The sequence below is a fragment of the Aphelocoma coerulescens genome, chromosome 3, assembly GCF_041296385.1.
Source record: "Aphelocoma coerulescens isolate FSJ_1873_10779 chromosome 3, UR_Acoe_1.0, whole genome shotgun sequence".
Classification (NCBI taxonomy): domain Eukaryota; kingdom Metazoa; phylum Chordata; class Aves; order Passeriformes; family Corvidae; genus Aphelocoma; species Aphelocoma coerulescens.
In genome coordinates this window covers 20,200,949-20,227,703 of record NC_091016.1, presented here as the reverse complement: position 1 = coordinate 20,227,703, position 26,755 = coordinate 20,200,949, and the positions used below count along the sequence as shown (strand labels likewise).

At 41.1% G+C, this 26,755-nt stretch overlaps 1 protein-coding gene and 1 long non-coding RNA gene across 7 annotated transcripts in view; one reads left to right on the top strand and one right to left on the bottom strand.

Moving 5' to 3' along the window:
• The first annotated feature begins 1,350 nt into the window (after positions 1 to 1,350).
• Positions 1,351 to 26,755, top strand: part of FBXO11 (F-box protein 11) — a 69,026-nt gene continuing 43,621 nt past the window's right edge. The window contains exon 1 of one of the 6 annotated variants that reach the window (XM_069009348.1): positions 1,351 to 1,782. In XM_069009348.1, coding sequence (XP_068865449.1) covers positions 1,671 to 1,782 — 112 coding nt within the window. In that variant the 5' untranslated portion in view covers positions 1,351 to 1,670. Of the gene's footprint in view, positions 1,783 to 5,724; positions 5,776 to 7,227; positions 7,437 to 10,018; positions 10,042 to 20,617; positions 20,811 to 26,755 lie in introns of those variants that run through there. The other 5 variants (XM_069009347.1, XM_069009352.1, XM_069009349.1 and 2 more) reach the window with 5 other exon arrangements.
• On the bottom strand, positions 17,856 to 20,424 carry LOC138107163 (uncharacterized). The gene is made up of 3 exons (XR_011149267.1): positions 20,325 to 20,424; positions 20,049 to 20,218; positions 17,856 to 19,444 (listed from the first exon to the last, which is right to left on the bottom strand). It is a non-coding gene; the product is annotated as an uncharacterized lncRNA (long non-coding RNA).

Here is a 26,755-nt window from a genome sequence, read left to right as displayed (position 1 = left end):
AGTACAATAGCCTGGTAATTGTTATGACAGAAACTGGCCCCAAACAGACTTATGTTTATATTATTTTTCCCTATGAAGTTCTTCTCACAAGAGCTTAACTTCATTATTTCTACCCCCATTATTAGGGAAGTTGGCAAGAATTACTTTCCTCAGACATGGAAAAACATCCTCCATGGTTTCTCCAGTCATTCTTTAAGGCAACCAAATGTTAAGTCTTAAAAAGTGCTCCTTAACAACTACTCCGAATTTTCATACATTTATTTTTGGTTTAATATGAACTGAGAATTAGAATTTCCCTGTCATTTCCTTTAGAATCACAAGTATACATGTTTTTAAAGCTTTTTCTTTTTAAAAGCTGTCATTCCCTATAGCTATATTATACCTTCATTTGTCAGATTGAAACAAGCTCCTACCTAATGTGTTTTTAATTACCATCATTTATTTACATTTTATACCAGATAACACCCTTCTGCTTTTCAGGCATAGACAAGGGCCCTGGTTCCAGAAGCTCCCAGTGCTGTTCAAGTAGGACTACACACAAACCCACCTTCACAGCATTAGAAACAGATTCCTGAGCAACCCTACACAGAAAAGATCTCTTCCCTACTGCTTGTGTAATGCCATCCATTTTATTAAGTGATTCCTGAAAAGGAAGAAGACCACAGCTAACTTCGTTTACTTTCTTCCCTGCTCTGAGGCCATCAGCTGAGCACCAACACAACAAATATAATAAAGGAGGAAAAGCCTGTCTACAGCTCCAAATAAAAAGCATATCGTTTTATCAGCAAAAGGTGGCACAAACACGAGCGTGCACACCGGCCAAGGAAGACACAGAAAGCCAGAGGGGAAAAAATGGTTAACAACCAGTGAGGAAACCGAAGCGAGCGGGCACCCGCAGCACGGCTAATCCCAGCCCGGGCAGGGTTACCAAGGCGCACGGCACCACAACAAGGCACCTCCGCCAGACGCCCACTCTCTCTCTCTCCCTCATCATACACGGCCTGAGCGGAGCCTGCCGGGCCCCTCCGCTCCCCGTCTCCTGCGGGCGGTCCCGGCAGCTTCCGGGCTGCCCCAGGCCCGGCTCCCGCTCCGGCTCCTCACGGGCGCCGCCGCCGCCACAGCCGAACCCGAGCACCGCCATTGCCGCCCCGCACGCGCGGCCCCGGCTTTTTATGGGCACCGTGCCGCCCCACCCCGCGCCGCACCGCCCGCCCGCCCCTCCCCAACCCGCGCACCGATAGTACGGCAGCAGGGATTGGCCGTGCCGGCGCCGGCCGTTTGTGTGGGGCGTCGCGATTGGCGGAGCGCGGCCGCCCAACGGCCGCCCGCTCGCGAGCGCGTCCCTGGCGGTGTCAATGGCTCCTCCTGCCACGGAGCAGCGACGGGCCTGAGCCGGGCAGGACCGCGGGATCGCCGGGGGCCGGGACGGGGGGGCGCGGCGCCATCGTCCCCCACAGCAGCGCTGGGAGAGCCGGCGGCTCCTCTGCCTTCGAGCGAGCCGGCAGCGGCGGCGGGACCCGCGCCCGGAGATTTCCCCCCCGCCCTTCCCTGCTGCCCGCGCCTGCGAGGCGGCCGCCCCGGGGCTCCCTCCGAGCGCCCCCGTCCCCGCCGAGGCACCGGTTGCCGGAGGATTCCCCCCCTCCCCTCCCGCCGCCCACACGAGCCGGCAAATGAACTCGGTCCGAGCCGCCAACAGGAGACCCAGGCGAGTGTCCAGGCCGCGCCCGGTGCAGCAGCAGCAGCAGGAGAGGAACAACGCCGCCGCCGCCGCCGGGGATCGGGGTAAGCCGGGCTCGGGGCCCGCCCTGCGCGGGGACCGGCAGGAAAAGCCCAGGCTGCTTCACCCTTGGCTCCCGCTCAGGCCGCGCTTTGTTTGGCTCGGGCTCTGCCACGGCTCGGGGGGAGGCGGGGGCTCGGCCCCTTCCCCGGCCGGGGAGGGGGGGAGCCGATTGCCCGCGGCCCCTCGGGACAGGACACCCCCCCGAGCCCCCGCCCCGTCCCCGGGGACCGCGAGCGGGCGAGCCGCCCTCGCCCCCCGGCAACACCGGTGCCTCCCCGCGGGGAGCGGTGGGCCGGGCCCCCGAGGGGTGCGGGGGGAGAGCGCTCGGGGGGCTGCGGGGCGGGGGGAGGTGGTGCCGGGCGATTTGCGGCGGCACCTTCCCCGAAATGGTGTCCGGGGGCGGCGGCCCCGGGTCTGGCCGAGGCTCCGCGGGGCCGGGCCCGCCGCGCCGCGCCTGCTGCGCAGTTCGGGCTCCGGCTCCAGCGCCGGCGGGGGGGCCGCGGCCCATCGGCCATTGATCCCCCCCCCGGCCACACCGCCCCCGAGCCCCCGGAGCGGAGCGGGGGCTCGGGCCGTCTGCGCCTCAGCCCTGCCCGGCCGGGGCCTAGCGTGAAAATGTTGACAATTCGGAGCTAATGGGGGAAAGCACCATTGTGTGAGGGCATGAGGAAGCGGCGAGGTGGGATTCGCCCCTCATGGAGGCCGGAGCGGGGTGCGGGGGGGCTCGGGGGTGGCGGCCCTTCGGCCCTGTCACTGTCGCCCCAGTGGTGGCTCTGGGGGTGCCGCTGTGCGTGTGCTCCGAATGTGCAGGGCTGGTGGTGGCTGGGCTTTTTTTTTTTTTGAAGGCGAGATGGGGGTGGGATTGGAGGAGACATTTTGCATGTCTTATCTGGTGGATTGGATTTTAATTTTTTATGCATTACCTGTCACAACTCCGGCGTGATAAAGGAGACTGATCTGTGGCGCGGTCTTAGGTGTACAAATGCCTTTTTAAAATTAAAAAAAAAAAAAAGAAAAAAGGCTTCATTGTCAGCTGAATGTCTTTTGTTTGAATATCTAGGATATCACATTGAGAACAAGGTATTTTAACTACGGAGATGCGTCGCGATAAATATTTCAGTACATTTTATGCAATCAAAACATTTTAAGTAAATGAAGTAAAGAAAATTTAATCTGAGGAAGTATTTTTAATTCTCCATTCCTCCCCCTCCCCTTCCTTCCCCCGCCCCCCCTCGCACACATTGGTCAGAGCAAAGAATGTTACCCAGACCAGATTGCTGTGTATATAACCAGAGGATGTGATGTCTTATGCCCAATTATGGGTCTTGTGTAAACCTTCCAAAATCTTCAGTAATTATATAATTAAAATTACTTCTCTGGTATACTGACATTTAAAAGAAAAACAACAACACAGAGAAAAATGCAAAACAACAACAACAAAAAGAACTTCCCCTCAAAGATATGCACTGAGGGTTTTCATCATCGATGTTCCATATGCAGAATATAGATTTTTTTTCAGCCCCATGGTTTACTTTGCCTTTTAAACAGATGAAAACACAACTTCTAAAAGGTATCCAGAATGATGTGCTTATAGATTAAATGCAGTGATTATTCAGTTTTACATTGGACTGCCCCTGTTCATATGGTATTAATTTGCTAAAGATACAGGCAGAAACTTTCTCTATTAAAATATGAGGCTGCAATGTATTTGTATTACTCTGACATTTCTGGAGCTCTGGATTCACCTAATTTTATTTTTTTTTATTATTGTTCTGTGCTGTTGACCACTCAGTGATGAAATTATAACAAAATCAAGTTCCACAGTTTGTGGAAATTACTGTTCTGTATGGATCACTGCTAGGTTTTTCCTTGCATTTTTGAAGGTCAGTTGTGCTAGGTCTCACTTACCCAAAAATGTATCAACAGCATTAAGGTTTTTTTGTCATTAATGTTCCATCTACATTTGGGGTGTCTCTAGTGCAGTTTCTGTTCTATCTCAGGACTTCCAGGATCTGATACACTATATCTGGGAGATAATTTCAGTTTTACCTGTGACTTTGATCGCTTTGTGCAGGGCTATTGCAGTAAAGGCTGATGAATAATGCTACTAAATTAAAAGCCAATATACTGGGGTAAGACTATGACATGCAAATCAGTGTTGACTTTTTTCACCTTTATTCCCAAGCAATGTAGGTCATCCTAAAAAAGGCTGTACAAAAGAATCTGTATAAGTTATTAGGAAAGGGTTTCTACTGAACTCAGATTTAAATTTGTTTTAAAAAATTCTTACTGGATACTCTGAGTGCAGCTGTGACTGAACGAAATTTTTTTTTTTTGTTATTGTTAATTTCTTTCCTCCTTCCTATTACAGCAGTGTATTTATAAGCACAGATATCATGGGACAGAGTTGATAATACAGCTCACAGTTAATCTTTGGAACTTCTTGTTTCATATCATTAGATTGCTTAGTAAAACATGTAGTAGGTCTTGAGCTTTATTTATTATTTAATGCTATGTAAGTAGACAGTGTTTTACAACTGAGTAACAGCTGTTACATGTTCACTACTGGGTAAAAATCAAGTTATGACACCTCTTGTTAATAAATAGATCACTGGGAAAAAATGCTTTTATAAAAATCCTCCCTCAAAGGTTCCTTATAAGAATTTAAAAATTGTACAAAGCTGTGCATTATACTGAAGCGATTCTCATTTTATGTTTGTAGTAGAAATAACTAATGAATATATAACTGTACTGTCTATATTATACATTGATAAACAATACCTGTGTACCTGTGTTCTGATTAGTGGGGAAGGGAAATCATAAATGATTGCAGATAAAAATGTTTTCTCCCCCAGACCCACTGTATTGTACAGCCAAGATAAGATGTCATCGGGATATACTTCCCAAGATGTTCTGCCTTATGCTCTGCTGTTCACACCTCCCTCCATCTAAATTAGCCACTCTGGCTACACTATGCTACTTCTGTTTTACCTTCTCCCTCCTGATATCTCCCCAGTCACCAGTGGTTTTGTAATTCTGCATGAAGGATATAGAATAGATGTCTCTTTTTATTTTCTTTAGGACAAAGGTCTACCCAAAAGGGAATCTGGATGGGGTAATGTCTGTGTTTAAATATTCACGTTTGCTTATAGTGCTGTTTTTTTCTCCCTTGAGTGTATAGATTTGGCTAGTTTTAGGAAGAAGACAAGGTTAGACACTTATTTTAAAAAACAAGAAGATCCTGTCCAGAATGCAGCTGAAATTGTCAACCTCAGAGCTATCATATGAATATTTTTTTCTTGTTTCTGTTCTTCTCAAAATAATAACTCCATTAGTGCATATGTGCCTCTGCAAAACCAGCACATCGCTGGATATGGTACTAATGAGGTTGTGAGCTGCATGTCCAGAATTAAGTGCTCTTAGGATGGGCTCCTGTGTGCCGATAAGTACCCAGCGTGTAGCGCTGTGGCAGCTGCATCTGCCTCGGTGCTGCGCGCTGCTGTTCCGTGGTGGCGGTGTCCATGTGACAAGGCAGGGAGCTGCCTGCGCCAAACGCTAGCTGCCTTTTTTTTTCCCAGGTTGATTTTTGGCACGAGTGCTGCTACAAGGGAAGGGATAACACTGAACGCCTGTGGGTGTGGTGGGACTGTGGCAGCTCCAATTTAGATTGGGTTAAGCTGGGTCAGTACTTCTGGAGCTGAGGCAAATTTAATAGATGCAGCCTGTAAACCTACCTTGCAAGTTTGCTTCCCCTCCTCGCCCCAATCTATTTGCCAGTGAAAACAAGATACATACACCCATACAGTCTGTGTGTCACTCTGCAACTTCTGAACTTGTTAGCTCATTTCAACCAAGTTGACAAAGGGGTGTGAAGTTAAGTTTTGTGGAAACTATTGGCTGGGCAGAGGATGAAGACAATGAGGGAAAGACGTTTATAACTTGCCCTCTCTACCCATGCCAAGAAGGAGCAACCAGCTGGCCTGTCAGCACACAAGGTAATTGAATTAGTCATTTGTCTGTATAGGGGACAGGAGGGCTTGACGTACTGGGAAAAAGAGTAGGTTAGGCTGTGTAAAACAAACATGTAGAAACTCAGCTCCAGTAGAGTCCTTGCTCACAACATTTGAATTTTGTAATGTTGAGATAAATATCTCAGGAATGGTAAGGAGTCTTTTATTTGGCTCTATTTCAAGTGTATGTGTGTAAGCATGTGCATGATTATATATGATTTTTTTTTTTTTTTAGTATATGCAACAAAAGGCTTATTTGGTGAGTGCAGGGCAGTAACAGTAACTGAATTAAATTACTCTTATTCTGAAGCAAATGCACAGACTTGCATCAAAGCACCTAAATGGGTTTCAGTTTTTGTGGGGTCGTCCCTTAGGGCAAGAAGTCAAGTTGTGCATCGGTTGCTCCATGTGGAAAGAAATCTAGTTAAGGCTTTTCTCTATTTCTTGAAAGTGAGTCTTGAGCTGGGAAAAGATATATACACATATGGAAATGTAATTTGTTTTTGCAATGAAAAGTTTCCAAAGTCTACCTTACAGTTTAGAATCTGTAAACTTGGTTCTTCAAGTACAACTTTTGTTTCCCAAAGCCTCATTCTGCATTATGAGTACAGAGGAATATATGTGTACCTCTGTTGTCCTTCATGTAGGACAAGTGCCTAAACCTATGCTAAAGCTTTCTATTTCATTTGGAGAAATCAAAAGTATTTGTTCTTGGCATGCACAGTAGCATTCATTGCTTATAGTTTTGGTATATTTTAGTCAATCATAAGACTATTAACATTAGTTACAGTTTCCCAGAAGTACCAAATTTTTTTTTACTTCCTGTGTTACAAAAACTTGGAGCCCAGTGTTTTAAGAGATAATGGAGTCTCCTCCGTGGGTCTATTTTATATCTTTGTGCTTTGGGGGAAGGTTATGCTCTGCATCCCTTCCTTGCTCCGGTGCTTCCTAGGAGACAATCACAGTTACAGAGTAGACCAAAGCTGTGCGATGTATGTCAAGCTTTTACTGCAGGTGTGCAGGCATGAAGCATCTCATTTGTTGAGCATAAATAAACATTCTGTGCACTGGATCTGAGGCTTTGATGTATATGCATAGAATTGGAGCATTAGGAATGCTCTGTTAGCCCAGCAGCTGCCTGGGAAGGTCAGGCTGGCAGCCTGCTTTCCATGGGCAGCTCCCTCAGCAGCGTGGTGAGCCTGGTGTGCCTCACAAGTGCTGAATGTGCAGCACCTGTACACAGCCTCTGCTGTGCCACGTGTTTGATCCACACTGAGCACACACACAGGGGTGGCATCCCAGGGGGTGCTACTGCAGCCAGAACAGCTCCTTTGGCCCACACTCTCTTCTGGGTCCCTGGTGTAATTGGAAGGAGGATGCACCAGGTGCATTATTAACGTGCATCACCTGTGGCAACACTTAAACTTCCTCTTGCAGGCTGTGCCTGTAAACTTATTTGGTCTGCTAGGAAGAGGAGGTAGTGTGCTTCTGTAAGATTTCTAAATTGTGTTGGTTAGTGATTAAATATATTTAGTCTTACACATTACAGTAGATACAATAGAAAAATTAAACCAGAGTTGTGCAACGTATGGACAGCAAAAGCAGAGGTGAAGTGACTGAACTAACAGGAATTGAGAAAATGGAAGGTTTGTTCAGTTGACTTTATCATTACCTAATCCCATCATGTTTTCGAATTTATGTTTGTTACTTATGTGGTGTTTCTGCATTCAGCACTTGGATTGGAAGGGGGGTAAAACCTGGTGATTCTTGTTCATGGTACTAAGCTGTAGTATCTGAACATAATTTAGGATTTTAGTCTGAGTTCTTTAGCTCTTGTGAAACAGGAGCCAAGGAGGGGAGAAGGAAAGAAAGTAAAGTAAAACGTGGTGAAATTATAAAACATCAAAATTTTGCTTTTATAGTATATTACTACTTTTAAATTTTTGTAGAAGAAAAGAGTAAGTTCTAGGTGTGGGTTCCGAAGTAAAGTAGATACTCTAGAGTCATCTTCTATTATGTGCATTGTACTTCCTGTTAGAAAGTTTAGTCAACTTTTCTTGAGGTGATTAAATCTATGAATCTGGAATCCGTCTTAAAAGATAGCTGGAATAGTGGTTATTGTGATTCTTCTCAGTAACAGTTTTCCTGATTATACTGCTGCCTGTTCTTAAAATTACTATTCATCTGTGGGTAGAAGCTGGGAGGACATAGATGAGCAATGAATACTTATAAAACATGGAGTTCTTTCAGTAGGCTTTTGGGGACTATTTTTTGTGCGCTCCTCTGAGATACTTCCTTCAGTTGCATTTTTACAAGAGAAGTAAGTAATTGTAGAGCCTGTTAGAGAAAAGGGTTGTCCCATTACTCTTGCTTCTAACTCCATGCTCTTAGCCTTTGCCTTCCTTTGACACTCTTCGCTCCCTGAACCATATCACCATGGAAACTAAGCCTCCAAAACACTCCGAGTAGTTACCTGCTGGTTTAGCTGTTGGAGCTATCTAACTACAGGGTTGGGTGGGTGCGTAAGGGAATTGGAGATCAGTGGGACTGGCCCTTGCCCTCACAGGTCACCCTTAGATCAGCTTGGCTGTCGTGTGGGACTGGAGCCTTTCCCACCTCTTGGTGCCAGTCCTGTATTTAAGAGGAGCCGTTGCAATGCTGCTGGGGCTCTGTGCTCTGCTCCGTGCTGTGGGACGTACAATGAAACCTACTGTTCGTTGTAACAGAAACCTGCAGTTTCCATTCCGTTGCCAGGTTTGTCAGGTCCCTCTGATGTCTTATATGTGAGAGTTCAGGCACTGCTTTGTTCTGGGAGCTCAAACTGCTGCATAGTTGAGCTCTGCCTGGAAACCTTGTCACTCAGGCTCCTAGGTTTGTTTCTGTTGAGCAGCTATACCTTCTTGATTCTCTGTAGGTTATTCCATAGAAGCCTGTAGAGATATACTTCCCATACATACCGGATATCACTGGTATTCCAGTATCAAAATAATAGTAGTGTTTATCTTCTTGCGCAACCAGTTCTGTGTTCCAAAAAACTGATTCAGCTGTATCATGTGAGTGCCAGTCTAGTGCTGGTAGAGCGTATAAAGCTTTTCGTCACTTTTTCTGCGCTGATTGACTGCATTGAGCTTGGTAGGTACACACAGCATAGAGAAATAAGCACTCCTGGGAATAAGGGTGGGAAGCAAAAGCTTGGGTTTTGTCCTACTTTGAATTGCCATTACACGGCAACCAGGCCAAATCAACAACTGTACTTGGAATTCGTATACTTATTTTAAATAACCACTGGCCACACTAGCAGAAGAGCTGAATTTGCAGTCTCATGGTCATCATGCTGTGTGCATGCTTTTATACCGAAGGGCTGGTTAGCATGAATAGGGCATGTTAGAGTAACTATTTCCTTTTGGTGATCCCAGTTCATAGTATTTGGAAACAGCCTGTTTACCTTAAGGGCTCTCATTTGTGGGTTTTCTTCTGTTGCTTGTTTTCAGCTTACACATCCAGAAGCAAAGGTTCAGGGGTTTAGTGTCCTGCTTTTTGAATAGGGGAGAGTTGTAGCTCTACAGCAGGTCTAAATTTCAAGCTATCTTTGTGTTTGGGCAGGTTATTGTAGGATGAGAAGTTACCATATGTCAGCTGATCTGTGGTATCTGATTCACAGTAATTGTTCATGTGTATGCTCTTAGCCTGTGGCAAATGGAAGGTAATTTGAGTTAGCTTGACCCTCTTTCATTATGCTCTTGCAAGGCACTCCCTTATCCATGTGGAATGTTAGACCTGCTGGAGAGCCTTGGCTAAAACTGTAATGCAGTTTATGTCTCTCAGCTAGTTTGGCTTTATCTGTACGACAGCAGGATGAGTACTTCACAATTTCCTGTATTGTTGCTGTTTTGAGACCATACATTGGTGAAGAAATAAATCCTACAGAAATGCTACCCTGAAAACCAGTCAGATGTTACAACTGCCAGGTGTGTTTTTCTTTAGCAGAACATACAAAGCTTTATTAGTGCATTTTGAAACACGACAGACAAGTTGTTTATTTCACAGTATCTTGGTATGCTTCTTTCTTGTTTTTGAATAACTACATTTTACCTTGATTTCTTTCAGACAGTGCTTGGTAATTGAAATAAGTCTAACACTGCAGTAACAATTGTCGATGTTCTCATTCAAAGCCTACTGAAATCCTGGCTAACTGAAAGATTCCCATTTACTATAAATGGCACTTGAATTTGATCTGAAATGACATGAAAGGTAAATCAATTGATTTTCTTTGTAGTGCTTATTTCTTACGTGAAATTTGATTTTGCAACAGAAAATCCAGTCCAGTCTGGTTCATCAATAATTGTTAAAAATCTAAAGTACTACTGAAATGCTTATGGGAAAATATTTTTCAGTAGTCTGATACAGCCACCCTGTCTTGCTGCCTTACTGAATTCTTAATGCTCCCAGAGAGAAACTCAGAACTGCCTCTTGAATGTATTCCATTTTGTCTTCTTAGACAGATTAATCTCCTTACTTAATTACCACATTACTGATCCTATGCGTATATAAAGTATCCTCCCTATTTTTTTGTTCTTACTTGGTCAATAAGTGGTTTTTTCTAGGAGGTAATTGGGTAAAATTTGCAGTTCCCAAGCTTCTTGTACTTAGAAAAGTGAGAGGAAATGCGTAAATTTTTTCCTTTAATTGGAATTTGAAACACAGGTCTTGGCGCAGACTTGATATAGTCCTGTGAGAAATAAATAGTTGGAAAGTTTGTAAACCTACCTTTAGACAGAAGTTTAGTTTGTCAGCATACCTTTAGAAAGAACATTAAGCTGCAGAAGCATAGGAAAGCTTCAGATTTCAGTCGCTGTTTCTAAGAGCTGAAGACAAAATGGAATGCTTTTTTGGCTAAACAAGCCTTTCATGATGGTTAGGAAAGCAAGAGGCCAGAAAGGTGACCCAAGTGCTGTTGGGTCATCAATGTAAATTGTGTGTAGTGGCTGCTCAAATTAATGTTTACTATTTCTTTCAATTGCTGCTGTCTTGAAGGAAGGACTGCAGCTCTTAGATGGTTGTTACATTAATCGTCGTCACGATGCGATGCATCACCTTTCTCTGAAGGTGGTAAGATCTGTGACCATTTTCTTGGACATTCATCCACAGTTTAAAGAGCAGTTATTCAAAATAAACCAGAGTTTACTCTGGTTTCATATTCATTTGCTCTATTTTGACCTGTGTTGGCTGCAACTGCCCAAGTTGAGACCGTAGGTAGGAACAAGAGACAGCTGAGCTCCATCTGTTAAGAGCTTGGAGGACCGAAGGTCCAGGGCGACTGCAGTATGTGAAAATGAGTAGTGGTTTTTCCATCACAGAAGAACCCCTTTTCATGGAATCAAAGACTGGGTTGGGTTGGAAGAGACCTTAAAAATCATCTAATTTCAGTGCTTCTTGTATTGAGATCCATTTGGAACTTCCTCTGGTTCCATTTTTAAGTCTCCACAAAGCTCTATAATAATTGAGCCTCTGAGGTACCTGCCTCGGATTGGTGTTGAGAGAACCTCCTTCAACACAAGAGTTGTTTGGCCAGCTAAGCATCAGTGGGAAGAGAGAGGATTAGTGCTTTGGGCTACTGTTGCTGTCTGGATGATTAGAAGAAGAATGGGTGTGATTGTGATAATGGGTGATATTTGAGCAACTTTAAGTGGCCTTTGATAACAAGGTTAGAGCCTTTCATATCTTGCCAAATTTTTTCTTACTGATCAGCAGCTTGTGATCAATAATCTGCTGATACACTTAACAGTATCAGTATGGATGTTTGTCATTGTCAAATTTTACCTTAATTTGAAAGGTTTAAGTAACTGAAAAAGGCATATCCCACTAGGTTCAGTGGGTGTCTTTCTAATGAAGCTCTGTTCCGAAGATCACACGGGACCTGTCAATGTGATGTTGGATCTCCCATTTTGTCTAAATAATGCTTCAGCATCTGAGGTTGTTAACTTTAAAAGTATAAGCAGGAAATAATGTTTACTTAAACAGCCCCATCTCCTCTAAACCTGATTTTAAATGCCAGAAAAGAAGAGGAGGTGAAATTATTCTGATTTTTCACTTACAGGCAACCTAACTTTAATATGTAAGTTTAAAGGAAAATGTATTGGTCATACTAATGTTGAAATCTTTAAATTTGTAAAAATGTGGGGAAAAACCAGAAAATTAATTTCAGACAAATTTTTATTTGAAAATTTCAATCTCAATGGTATGTGGTGTTCCAGTTCAAGATCAGTTTTCAGTTCGCTTTGTTAATTTTTCAGCCTATGTGTTTCTGGATAACTTTTTTGAGAAACTGAAGATTTGAGCGTTCTCTCTTCTGTGGGTTGCTCTTATGCTGATAAATACAATGGAAGTTAAAAGTAGGTAGTGTGTGGAAAAAGCATGATTTTTAACTCCTCTCTTTTAAAGGCCTACCAAACAATACCTGTTATCCATTGGTGCTCACAGTGGATTCATTGCCATGTTCTTGGGTAAATCCCAGCAGACTGACTGCTTAGTTTTTAGTTTATTTCAGTTGACTCAATGACGAGTATCACAAAGAGTGCTATGAGCTCCCAGTGTATTTTTGTGTGTGTGTGTAAGATCTAGACATGTTGTGCAATTGTGTGGAGTCAGGAACGTTACCTGAATTGTAGTGAGTTGGGCACAGTGATTTTTCAGACTACATACACTTTAGTTGTCATCCCAATGTTTCTTCCTTAGCAGCAAGGTTGGCCCTGAGCATTCCTCTGGGCTACCACTATTAGCAAACAGTCTGGTGAAGTGGTGCTGTAGTGGCTGTGAAAGGCAGAAATTTTCAACTCTTTATGTCACTTGCATGGAGGAAATAATTGCCACTTTCATAATGAGCAAGTTTTAAATAGTAAAACAGACCATTTCTTATTATCTTTATGATGTTTTGGTGCAGAGGTAGTCACTAAAATTATGTATATGTACACTGAGTATTAAACATTACCTATGATGTATTTCTTGTAACATGTATGTAGGGTCCTGTTGGCAGAAAGATTATATTTTGCAGTAATATGAATGCTGTGCGTGCATTATGGTGGCTGGGGAAACTGCTTGAGCCTGGTTAAGATTTCCCTAGGATTTCTGGGACGTATTTTGAATTTTCCCAAATTCATTAGTACTACAGAAATGGCCAAATACATTACAGAAAATGAATTTTAATTTGTGTAGCTTTTGAAATCCGTATATGGTTTGAGAAAGGATAAGGGGATCAGAAGAGCAAGGTTTGGAAATGTGGTAGCCTGCTTGTGTTGGGTTTTTTGCTCAGTTTAAAAAAAAACCACCATGCTCCTTTTTTATTAAAACAGGTAAGCGATATATTTCCTTCCAAAGCTTGCCTCTTCCTCCCCTCTGTCAGGTATTTTTCACTATATATATGGAGACAATTCTTAAGTATCCCTTTCTGCAAACCTAGCTGGCAAAAATCTCCCCATCTAGAGAAAATTTCTCTTAGAGAGAATCACTGTAGTAGACTTAATGACCTTAAGAGTTTAATTTAAATAAGATTTTTTTTTTTTTTTTAAGATTTGTGTATATGTGTGCATATTTAATTTGTAAAGTGAGAGGAACAATTCAGTGGTTCTTTGTTTCCTCTTTTAGTATTTCTAGTAACAGCACTGCAGTGGGTGGAGTAAGACTAATGAGCAGTTTCTAGTCCAGAAGGTTCCTGACTTACTGATCTTTTCACAGAAATCCTTACTCTTGTATATGCTAAGAGTTTACTTGGGAAAGAGCTGTTCAAGCATTCAGCGATGTAAAAAGAATACTAATCAGTGCACTCAACTTTAATCCTTCCCTTCTGTCTGAAGGTCTTGTGCTGGAGTTGCAGTAAGCATGGGGAAATATCTGCTATTCCACCACTTCTTGCAGCGACTGTAGTGATTGCCTAGAGTAATTTCAGATACTGGTAAAGGATCCCCTTTGTTTTACTAATTTGGGTATTTGTATTGCAGAACTCATGTGTCTTGCAGGCCTTCAGTCATGTCTGTAGCTGTCATCATTGCACACCTGGGATGTGCTGATGTACCATTGTTCTGACATCAGCTGTGGGAAACGAAAACGTGAAGAAATGGCATAACTTGCCCAAAGTCACCAGGGAAGTCTGTAGGCACAGTTTCACTGATATTTTAAGCAGTATGATTGCAAATGGCCACCAAAAGGGATTTTCTCAGTGGTTTTCTTCTTCCTTCCTTTGTTTTAATGACCGTGTACCTGTACAGTCACTGTGTGTGGGAGCTGGTGAAAAAAGGTCTGTGCTCTCCTTTCTGGCGGTATTACACTCTTAAATTGGTTTATCTTTATCATGGAACCACATCTGTGGCACAGCACAGAATTGAATGTGATGTCCTTGGGTTCCTGTAGTTGGTAGTATAGTTGTGGACCACATGGTGTCTCTTAGTATAATACCTGTTTTCTTTCTAGACTTATGTTAGTGCTCAGCTTGTCCCAGGCTAAAATCTGGATGGGTGTCCTGGGAGTTGTTGCTCTCAGTTGTCCTTTGTCCTGTGCTCCCAGCTGATCCTTGTTCGAGACAAGGATCACCGAATGGCTCAGAATATGGCTGTGGTGGTGCTTTAAATCTTTCAAGGCAGCATATGAAGGTAAAGGGGAATTGCAGTTGGTTGGCTTAATTATGCTGGGCTGAAAACTGGAGCTGCTCTTGCAGTGCCACGTGAGCTGTACAGCCATCTGTCATTGGGGCAACAACTTACATTCTGAGGGGCAGCTGGCAGGGTTGAGGCTTGCTTCGCCTGGCAGACTTTTTTTTTTCTTTATTTGCCAGTGTGTGTCAGTCAGAGCCCTTATTTGTGGGTAAGGCAGAGAGTAGGGGTTGTTTTAATTGTTTGTGCAATTAACTTTAAAAAATCCCAAGAGGAACAGTGGGCATTTCTGTGAGAATAAATAATGTTCTTATAACTTGCATTCTGTGCCCTTACAGATTCTTTTTTTGTGCTTTTGAGATATAACTTCATGACAGTTTTGAAGCCATAGGTGTGCCTGTGGGTGCACTGAACCATACGTATGGCACAAGAAAATTACACATTCATACTAAAATGCAGTGTGACATTGTGAAAGCACAAATAGTGAAGGAAGTGCATTGAGAGACAGCCTACAGCTCGTGTGGAAGATCCAAACAGTGAGATTTTACACTGGTTCTTTAGAAACTTTATGATAGGCTCCTGAGTAGGGATGTGGGAGCTCCTAATGGTATTGATCATATTGGCACATTGCTGTGAACAGAAAGAGGAAAAAAACATTGGTAACGTTTTATCTGAGGAAGATTGTGTGAGTTTATAAAAGGTAGTTGTTGGGAAAATAAGTAGTTGGAAAAAAACACTGCAGTTGGCAGTCAAACAATATATGGCTTTTAATTTGAAATGCTTTGAATATTTTATCAGAAGGGGAAGTACTGCTCCCTCTCTTTTTGTTTGGTGGTTGGCTTTTTTGTTTTTTCAAGACTAGGCATGAGTTAATGGTTTAGTGGTTCTGGAAACTCTTAGGGAGTCCAGCGTTTACACTGGCTCTTGCATAAGTCTAACTGCTATAACTTGGTCATCCCAAACAGCCAGCTGATGTGCTGGGGGGAGACGGTAGGAATTAACATAATTTAAATAATGGGTTCCTAGTACTCAGTGATAATCTGAACTGGTACAGATGATGTTCTGTTCTAACTTCGACCTGCTACTGGCTGCCCTAAAAGGACCTTTAAAAAGATGGTACCTGGCATATGGGTGCTTTATCTGCTTCTCTCCATTTCTCCATGTGTTAGACTGGAGATTGTTAAAGGAAGTATGTGCAGCATGCATTTATTGACTTTGCTCTGGTATGAGTCCATAGTTTGGTCTCAGAATCTGTCACAGTGTTGATTGTGCCTTTCATAGTCATGTCTAGGAGTAAGTGGTAGGGCTTCCAGGCTGTTAAGGTTGGATTGTTATGAACATGCAATAGAACATGTCTGAGACATCCCCTTGTTGCTACTTGTAGCTCAGAGAACAGTCTGGAATTAAAATTTTCTTTAGATCTGTCCTACTAAATTACGTTGTTTGCTAGGGGAAAGCAAATCTTTGATGGCAATTTTTTTTTTTTTTTTGCTTGTAGATGTGGAAACATTTGACTTTAATAATTGCTTCAAATTTGCAGGAAATGATATTTAGTTCTCTGTACTTTTCAAAGTTGATTTAGAAAATAAAGTTGTAATGACTTGGAATAAAATATTATAACCGTTCAGAAAGGGCACTGACGAAGTATTGTACTCATTTGTAGTGGCAAAATGAAGTTCAGTGGCACTTTCAAAATTACTTAAAGTGTAATTATTTCTGATAAAGAACTTGCCTGATACTGTCTGTATTTTGAGATGTTCAAGTCCATGGCTTAGTTCTCTTGCTTTTGATCTTTACTCAGGCACCATGTTCCCCAATAGATACACAATGTTATGTTGGCAGCTCCTGTCTGTGGCTGTCCCATTGCAGGGGGGACTCCTGGTATTAGTATTTTTTAGAATGGTTTTTAACTTGTGTTTTAATACACGTGTGCCTCCTGTCTCCAGTGTCATTTGTGGTCAAGTGGGGAGGAATGGGGTGGTGGTACTTGGTCCCTCTATCTCAAGTCCCTTCTTTGTTAGGATACCAGAAGTCTTCTGTGTTTACAGTGAGCAAGCTGACAGTAAGGTTTGGCTTTATAAAAGATGAAACGTAATTTTGAACTGCTCTTTACTGAAGATGAGTGCAGCTCTGTATTTGTCCATTAAGGGCACAAAACAGATCTTTTTTGGCACTTGTATCATTGACAATTTTATTGCCATGTTTGTTCTAGAAGTTTTCACTTTGTAAGATTTTCTTCCCAACACTGTCATAGCTGAAGGTGTTTTCAGGTCTTCAGCCACAATTTATTGCTTTTCATTAAGGGAAAACTTCTTTTCCATCTGTTTCCTAAAGAACATAAGAGATTTTCACAAGGGTTTTTCTTTTGTCTTAAAATCTAAGCTTAAGTAGCCAAACTGGATTTTGATTTTGAGATACACATGACTTCTTTTATTTTTCTTCTTAAGTTTGAAGGCATTGGCTCTTAAGTGTGAAATGTTATTAACAAACTTTTCAAAACCTGTTATTTCATAGCTCTTCATTTTGTTCCCAGGAATGATGACATTTTCTGACTAATAGATGGCACTATGTATAGCATAAATGGTTCTTGCCCTTGGAATATAGAAGACTCTGCTGCAATGAAAGATGGTTTTAGTCTTTCACCTAAGTGCTGCTCTTAAAGTCTTGTTAGCATAATACTGTTTTTGTGTGCTTAGTTATGTGTATTGAGCAGTTTACTGCCTGGCAGTAAATCTAGTCTGAGCTCTAAGTATGACTTTTACTCTCCCAGTCTAGGCTGTTATAAATGTTTAATTTTTTTTTGTTCTGATAACTGCATTTGACTAGTGCACTTGATCAGAAAGTATCTAATTTGTTATTTCTGTACATGGTATTTCTACTGGGGCTCAATCTGGTCCTGCATGATGTACTTCTCTATATGTTTAATTAAAAGGAACAGGTGTATGTTGCTTATAGGTGCCAACAGCCTCTCTTGTATGCAAGGCCTGAAGTTGCCTGTGGACTGTTCCTTCTAGAGAATACCTATGTTTGTTTTTTCAGGAGTATGGATTGCTAGATTGCCTATGTCAATTAAGGTAAAAGTTCTTGGAAGCAGCACTTGTTCCTTCCAAAATACTAGTTTTTGAAGTTGTGAACAAAACCTGAGTAATCATGTAAACGTCAGAAAGTGAACCCAAAACACCATATTTACAGCACCTGAATGTAGGATGAATGTTGGTATATGTGGAGGAAAATGAGTAAAGGTCACTGTAGGTAACTTCTTGGTTAACTACAGAATGGTGAGACATAATGCAGTATTTTAAAGAATTATTCTTAAAATTTGTATTCTGTGTAAAACAGTCATAAAATTACATATGAACAAATGATTTCAATAAATATACCAGCATTTTTCATGTAAGTTTATCTGTTCAACCTACAGAATGTGAACAGTTTGTTTTTTAAATTAGCCATAGTTTGAGAATAAACATGTCAGGAATTCAATCTGACAGTTGCTTAGAATACATCTTAAGACAATTTTTTAGTCATGTCAAGCATGAATATAACAAAGATGACTAATAATCCGTGTGCTCAACCAAAGTACAGGGGGGAGCCATGGCAAAGCTCAATGCACTTCTAAACTATCTTTGATACATATTAGAACATGGAGAATATCCCAGTTTTGCCTCGAGAAAAACAGTGAACAGAGATGTAAGAATGCTGTGCTTGATGCAGTATAATTAGTAGTTGACTAAAATTGTATATTTTAGTTCAGTGGGGAGAGATTTCCATTTATTTAGTAGGCTGGATTTAACTGTGTTCGTGACCCTTGTGGCATACTTGAAGTTGAGTGCACAAAATATATTTCACTTGCTAGAAATGTTTTGAATGCTCGTGATTTAAGAGCAACTCATAAAGGATTCTTTTCTTTTGAGTCTGTAGCAATACTGAATCTGCTCGTGTCTGTGTTGGCACTTCAGATCTCACAGACTAGGTAAACATGGTTGTGTAATGCAGGGCTTTTTGTGCTTCCAAATGGACAGTGTCTTGCACATTCTGCCTGTGTATGGTTTGAAATTCTCTGTGATTAGTTGTTCTGAGCTTGCATCTATAGTCTTGCTATCCCATGATAGGCATTGGTCTGCAGAGAAGGTGGATGTGGAGTGACTGTGTAAAGATGGGATTATCAGTCTGTAGATGCTTTGCATGCAGGCTTTTTCTCTAGGAGCACTCAGACACTTCAGAGGCTCCCTTCAAGGTAAAGATGCTAGATAGTCAATAAAAACCCTCTTGTCTCTAGAAGTGATGGTTAGTATTAGATTGGTGCTGAATTGTTGGCATTGACCCATGTTCCCTGAAGCACTGCAGTTCTCCAGGATCAAATTATACCGGAAATGTGAAAGGAGCAGAATGAAGTGGCTCTGACTCTTCCTCTTCTGAGTATTTAAGGTTGGCTCTTATTTTGTTTTTAATTAGCTAGTATATTTATGCACACATACTTGCTGTGTGACAAGAGTCTTGAACTTTCCTCCACCAAAGACAGGACCTCCTGTAAGTCCTTTGAGAGTCTGAGATATAAAGTAGAATATTTTTTTCTGGCAGTATTTTGCTACATGTGGTAAATGAGAGGCATCTGTTAAGGGAAATTAATATCTACAGTGATGTCTCAGCTTTGTTTAGTTGTTGATTTCTGGTTATAACTGGACAGTCCAGCTACCATTATATTTCCCCAGAATATCACTGTAGACAGTGCAATGCATCCATCTGCTACTAGTGTCTTCTGTTTATCAAATGAAAGTAAAAATTCATTCCATCATAGTTCAGTCACTGGCCTGTTTCTCATTTTTTGCCAGTATCAGAAATGCACACAGCACTGGCATGAAATAATTCACTGACTGTTAAGTACTACACTTCAAAGATAGCAGCCTGGTTTGATGTCAGGCTTTGTGGTTTTTCAGCCATAGTTTGACTGATGCACCATAATTTCTTTGTGTTCCTTATTTGTTAGTCATCAGTGGTGGCATATGGTCTGACATCTAAGGGGAAAAAAATATTGTCAAGTAGCCTGCTGTACAGTGACAGGGTTCTTCAAGGTGTATTTCTCTGTAGCCTACCTTCTAGCTATGCTGGCTGCAAGCTTTTGGGTTCACAGCATTTGGATAATGCCCACATGTCCGGCCCTTAACTGGGAGTGTAGAAGCCATGGGCTGTGTGTTTTCTTCCCAGTTTAGCTGCTGCCCAAAGCCCCTTTGGGGGTGGTATTTCAGAAGCACATGAGTGGCATTGAGATGGTTTTGGTAGCTTTGGGTTGGAGGGAGGAGGTACTGCTCTATGAAAACTTCAGTTGCACTGTAACAAGTGTGACTGTATAGTTGCCAAGTTCAGTAAAGAAAAATGTGGGATAAGTGTGGTTAATGAAATTAAGGACTTTTGGTACTGAATTGATCTCCTAAGTGCTAACACAAGGTAGTGTAATTCAGATCAAACATTGGAAACTGGTTGACTAGATCCTCCTTTATTTTCACCAGCAATTTTCAGTAGTATTTAAATGAGTTAGTAGAAAATACTTTTCCTACCCTTGCTTTACAGTAGTGATGTGTGAAAGAATATAAGCAGCAATGTCTTTTAAATCCTCCTTACCTGCTTTTGAAAGATGTTAATCCTTTAACTCATGAACAGGTGAAGTGTGCCAAGATGGCAGCAGCCACTCCTGGTTTGACTCCAGCAGTTTCAAGCTAGTTTTTGAGTGTAGAGTTCTTAAACAATGTGCCATCATCTCATCCCAGATTATCATTTAGGAGAAGGAGTGGCTGTAAGCAAACCAGCAGGGGCAGAGATGTGAACGTTGTTCATGTAATCCCAAAACACTGCATGGTCACTGCACACCAGTCTAAGCCCATATGAAAACAAACTCACTGTGCCTCCTTGTCTGCTTTCTCCTGTTCTAGTCTTGCTTGCACCCGTGTCCATGAGCTCTTCAGGGTAAGTTTGGGTTTCTTCCCCCTGCTGCAAGTGTTTGAAGTGACTGACTTGGCTGTGTTTCCAGGTGCTACTGCACATTAATAACAATGGAACAATTGAGTAGTTTGCAGGTGTGTCAGATTGGTAAATTCAGAACAGGTGAAACTGTGACAGGATGACTTGATGAAGGAAACTGAAACTGAGGTGATGATTATAAAGACTGACAGAAAATAGGGCCCAGAAAATAAATTCAATTTGGTGATGTTATATAACCATCTTAGTGCAGCCTGTAGATTCATTAGTTTGAGAACATACTTTGTAAGGGAGAGTGATTGTGTGTGGCTTCGCTTTTAGCAAATTGACTGTAATTTAGAGTGAAGGTGTAGGAGGTAGAATATATTATTACTCTGACTTTCTATCTGGTGCGATCTTGTCTAGCAGGTGAGTTTTTCAGTGTGTTCAGCCAGCATGTGTTCCAGCATACTTCTATTTACAGCTGCAAAGATCCTTGAAACCATGAATTGGCACAGTAGCACTTCTTGATTTTTTTTTTTAATTTTATTTTTATAAATGCTGAGAGCTTAATAATATGGGGGAAAAAATGGTTTATCTTTCTGTACCAGCAGGACCTTCACAGATTTGTGCAAAGATGGTGTACAGTAATAGGGTAAGTATTACCTCATTCCAGGTGAAAGACATGGGGGTGGGGGGGTAGACACTATTTTGAAGATCACCCTTAAGTAGGTGGCACTTGTATGTCATTCATCCTGGCCTGAACAGAAATGACTGGAAGAGCATGAGATGGGGAGAGGAAGAGCAGGAAGAGAATGTAGCTTGCTGCAGATACCCTGGAGTCCTTTCTGAGCCATGAGAGAGCTCACAAGGCACAGCCCAGGGGTATCTTCCTGGCTGGACCATGGCCTCTGCTCAGCTCACTGTGCCTGGGAGGGCTTCACTTCTGAACAGAGATGGAGGTTACCCCTGCTCTGCTACCACCTTGCAGTGCAGATTTTGAAATCTTAATTCTCTTAAAGGTCTGATGGATGTCTTCAAGTTTATCTTCCCTTCTTTCTCAGCTCTAGCAGTAAGGGATGAATCTTCTCCCGTAGCTCTGTAATCAAAGCTTTTATTTCAGTTATAACCATGTTTGAGCAGTATAAACAAGATCACACAGTCATGCAGTGGTTTGTTTACTTCTTCATGCTGGTCATCCAGGTAAACGCAAATACCTCATTACCTTTTGGTCTTTAATGTGGAAAGGTGAGGAGAGAAGCAGCTTGAGTCCTCCTGTTTAAAATTTCTGCAAGTTGTCTTTGAGATTGACCTCTTCAGATTTTTTTCTGTAGATGCAATTAAAGAAATTGAAAAGGAAGGATGTTTCTATCAGTTATTCATCGGCATTCAATTTTGTAAAACCATTGCTGCCTCTCTAAAACAGCTTTTTGTTGCAAGTACCTTATCAGTTGCTCTCCCTCTGCAAAACCACTGTTTATTTAAAAACAAACAGATAAAGACTTGGTAATGTTCCACTTGCCTGGTCAAGTGCATAGAAGGGCCCTGGGATGTTTTACAGCCTAACTCTGGATCAAAATGCACAGTAGTGGTGTTTATCTCCTCTCAAACCTCTGGACCAGGAAGATGATGAAATTAAACTGAGTCCAACAGTTGGGAAGGAATGATGTAATGTATATATTATGGAAATCTAAGAGAAGGAGGGAGTTTCTGTAACTTTAAGAAGTTATATTTTAGTACTTCTAATGAAATCTTTAAATTGTTGTGCTGAGGATGCTTTGACTTAACCTAAAATAGTATTGCTTCATAATAGATTTTTGCTGACAAAATATATTTTGATTCAGATTATTGACAACTGGTGTGGAAAATATCCACATTCATGTAGCAATGTAGTTTTACATGTGTAGGGTTGAAAATACTGCAGTCTCTTCCTGTCATGATGTCTGGGATTTTTTTAGAAGTGTGGAGTACTCAGCAGAGTTAAAATGGGCTGAGGTTTTTTAGATGCTGAAGTACTACAAACTTGTGTTTTATAGCACAGCAGTTGGATTGGAGCATCAGTGAAGGCCAGTGGTAAGGCCTTGTGATAGAAATGTGGAGGGTAAATACTTCAGGTCTTGGTATGTTAAGCAGGAATGGGAGAGCATTTACATGATGAGAATGCTGAAGTCAAGCAGTGATTGAATTGTTCTCTGATGGTGCCTTCTGCCTTTGCTGCATTAGCAAAGCCATGGCCATGGTGGAAAGGGTTCACTTAGTTTGGAGACTCCACAAACGCCAGGCAGCGTGTGCCAGTGCTTAGTCACCCTCACAGTCAAAAAAAAAATCTCCATATGGATTTTTTTTTCTGATGTCCCTCCAGTGCTTAAATGCTTTCTCACCTTGTTTGTATACAGCTGTAAACTCGGTGAGCTTCTGCAGTGCTTTGGGCCAAGAAAGTCTTTGTTTTTAGTTTAAATATTTGAGCAGTTTGTCCTACAGAAGAGAATTATCTATAAGATTATTTGTCATACAGAACTTATCTGAAGGTTTGTCGGCCATCTGTCTCGTTTGTAATACGATGTTCCTTCTTAATGTTAATACTCTTTATTCCTGCAACCTTTTAAGGATGTAGTCAGATGACCTAAAAACCACAATAAATTAGTACTATGAAATGATAGCCCTCTTCAGCCAAGTTATTGTGACTGACCTAGTCCGTTGATGTACTAAGTAAAATTAGTTTGGCTGAACAGGGGCTGTTATCTGTTCTGGTGGATCAGTGAACTGTTTCAGGTCTGTACACCTGTGACTCCTCTCTCACAATGTGTTTTTGTGTCTTTATCAAATTTGTCTCCAGAAGAATGCCTTGACAGCTATGCATATGCACACGGCTACATTTTGTTTTGTACACATTTAACTTCTCATCAACACTAGAAATTATTGAAAGGGTCAAGATCAAACTGGGTAGGCTCATTGGGAATGTGGGGGTAGAGGGGTAGTCAGCACTTGTCAAGACATGAAGGGGAACCTCAGTGTAGGGTGGCTGTCATGGCACATCTTGACATCTTTGAATACTTTCTTATCAGTCTTTTAATTTTTTTAAATCTTTCTTTGGAAAAAAAATCAGGAAATGTAGGTAAAATAATCAGAAAAAAAGTTTATCAATTCCTTTTTTTCTGCATGTATTTTGTCCACTGACTCTCTAAAGTGTCCTGGTGTGTAAATATGCTGCTTGGTGTGTAGATATCTGAGAGAAAATATTTGAGGTCAGTGTATAATGATGGAGCTGTGCAGACATGAAAGGAGAAAACTGACCATCTTAATGTGCAACTTCTAGATTATCTCTGATTTTTTGGCATAGTGAGAAAGAACATTTCTTCCTCTTAAAACCTCTTTAGGTCCTTGTGGCCTTTTGGCATAGGGCTTATTTTTTGATGTCTGTTTCAATCTGTCTTTTAATGGCTTACAACACAGGATAACTGTGTGTGGTGAAGGGCTTTGAGAGTCTGGATGGAAGGCGCTGTTATTGGGCTCTTCTTCAACCATACTGTTTCCCTATTGCTTTTTGCTGCATGTGTTCAAACAGCCTTTACAGTTAATGCACATGATTTAAAAATACTTTCTTGAATAGAAATTTACCATGCTGAGGCATGACAAATTTATAAGAAGTTTGTAGGAAGTGTAGTGGCTCAGACCTTCAAAATGGATACAGAATAAATGACAAACCCCTCTTCTGTCTGGTCGTAAAATGAGTGAATATCCAGAATTTGGGAAACTAAAAATGGGAGTTCAGGTGCTGAGAAAGAGGACCTGTTTAAGAAATAAAAAGTTCAGGGTTCTGCTGTAGATATACAGAAAGACAAGACATACAAGACAGTGGAGGAAGAAAAACAGCCCTTTTGAAAACTTCCAGTATTTCTGGACAATTTTGACAAAACCAAAAGTTAGTAGTTTCTTTCAATTTTATGACTTAATGCTTGCTCTCAGGTGATAAAGCTTACTCTGCCTGCTTAAACTTTATTGCCTCTTAATGTTGTTAAGAATAAATTTGAAATGGAAATAATGAGCTTCTACTTCTTTTGGCAAGGAGGAATCTATAAGGCTTTTTTGGTTTTTTGTTTTTTTAGTTGGGCATTTCCATGTTGTTCAGTGTAACAGAGCTTTAGTCAAATTAAGACCATAAGAAAAACAGTTGAGAGATGCTGAGAAAAGAAGCTAGATTTATTTTTAAATGAAATTGTCAGTAGTTGAAAATAGTTCATCAGATACAGGGCATCATCTGTGGTTTTAAACTTGAGAGTGTTCGGTGCAAAAAGTCTCATTCTGGAAGCTCTTAAATTACACAGCCATTACATTTAACTTCAGAATTTATCAGGAAAAATGTATCTGCAGTTAGTGTAATTAGTTACCAGAAGATATCATTAACAGCCAAATACACAGATTTTTGCCCTGCACCACCATCCACACACCTTGACAGTTGCAGTTGCTGGTGTTTTAGTCTCTGAAGTTTTACCAAAAGCAGAGTTCCTGTAACAAAATCAGTTGTGTTGTATATTAAAAACGTGTTTCTGAAGTTTGAATGCACATGGGTTTATGTGTATAGATATCCAACAGCTCCTCACGATGTGAAATGACAGTGTTAATAGAAAATACTAATGGAAATTTAATAGCTACTTAAAAAAAAGCTTTTAGAAGTTCACTGATGCAGCATTTCATGCATGATACTGCTTTTAATGGCAAAAATACATAATCAGTCAGCATCTGACAACCTGTTTTCCTTGCAGTTGGAAACGGGAAAGTTAAAACCAGCTGAGTGTCGTGGGATGGTTGGTTATGCAGTGCTGTGGAATGGGCTGGATAACTTAATGTGTACAGAATTCACACAGTGTTTAGGTTTGAAAAAAGAAGTGTGTTTCTGTAAAAATAAACCTGGTTTTAAAAAAGTTCTGTTTAAAAGCAGAGAAAACAAAAACAAAGGTAAAAACTTGATTAATGTATCAGAACTGTGCCATTTGGTTTTCTCATAAAATTAGGATGTAATTTTATTTTTTTTTTCCTCTCCAGATATCCAAGAGCAGTAACCTCTGGATTGGGGTGCTTAGGAGATCCCTAGTCTACAGGGCAAGGCAAAACAGAGTGTCCTCCCTGTGCTGCAATTTCCTTGAACGTGTAATACCAAGCCTTCTTTGCAGCTTTCCTCATGTTTGTTTTGCAACACATGTTGGCAGTGGAAAACAGATGATCCTGTTCTTCCAATTTGTCTTTAAATTATGTATTAATACTGTAAAACTTGGCAGAAAAGCTATTTAGCCTTTATCTCCCAGAGCAAAAGGTTTGAGTAGTGATAGTTGTGCTTTGTATAGGATTCACTTTGTCTCACAGCAGCTTGGGTTTAGGTAGGGCCTTAGTCCTGCAGTAGTTTGTGTTATCAGCAGTTTTTTATTTTTACTGTAGCTCTTAACAAATTTACTTTTGAATCAGATGCTGACTACTGCAATGGTGTTTTATAGTTTGATGACAGATTTCTTAACCCATCTTAATAACATATGCTGGCAAATAAGTATTTCCCTCCTGCACCCCAATGATACTTGGCATTTGCTCTGGTTCCACACATTATTTTCTCAGTTATTTCCCTGAAGCAAAACAGAACCATGCCTTCCTGCTCTTGACAGGCACCTTGGAGTTGGTAATTTAAGGAATAGAACAATAGGAACAGTCGTTGAGAAGTTTTCAAAGTAAGGATCAGATGAGTCTGACTGTGTAAACCTTGCCACAGTTAGGCTTGTAAAATTCAGCCTTGCTACAGCATATATTAGGTACAACGTATTTTTGACTAATTCAAGGATAATAAATACTTGCTTTCCTTTTTGTATGTGTGCATGTTTCTGGCATAATAACACACACATATATATATTATTTTCATTAAATAGCCTTGCTTGAAAGGTTAAAAATATCTATATCTTATAATAGGGTGTCTCTTTGGTGAATACAATAATTTGTCAGAAACTAATGATTTCTTAAAATTGTTTTTTTCCTCTCCAGTCTAATGTATTTAAGTTTTCAGTATACTGTTATTAGTTATGTTGTTCTTATAATGGTATTTCACAGTTTCTTTGCGGGGTGTATGTACCGGAATTTCTTTGGGTTTTGTTTGGGTTTTTTTTCATTTCAGCTGTAACATTTGAAATTCCGTGTAAGTGTTGATTGTAGTACTAGGGCAGCAGGAGAAAGCAGTGTGCTTGTTTAATATCAATGTATTAGTAAGGGGAAATAGCCAAAAAAGGTAGCAGGATTAATATTTTTTTCCTTTTGCAGTTTGCACAGTTGTCTTTTTCTAGAGACATGCTGTTGAACATCCAAAATTGTGAGGAGTATTAGCACAAGGTGTGTTTTCC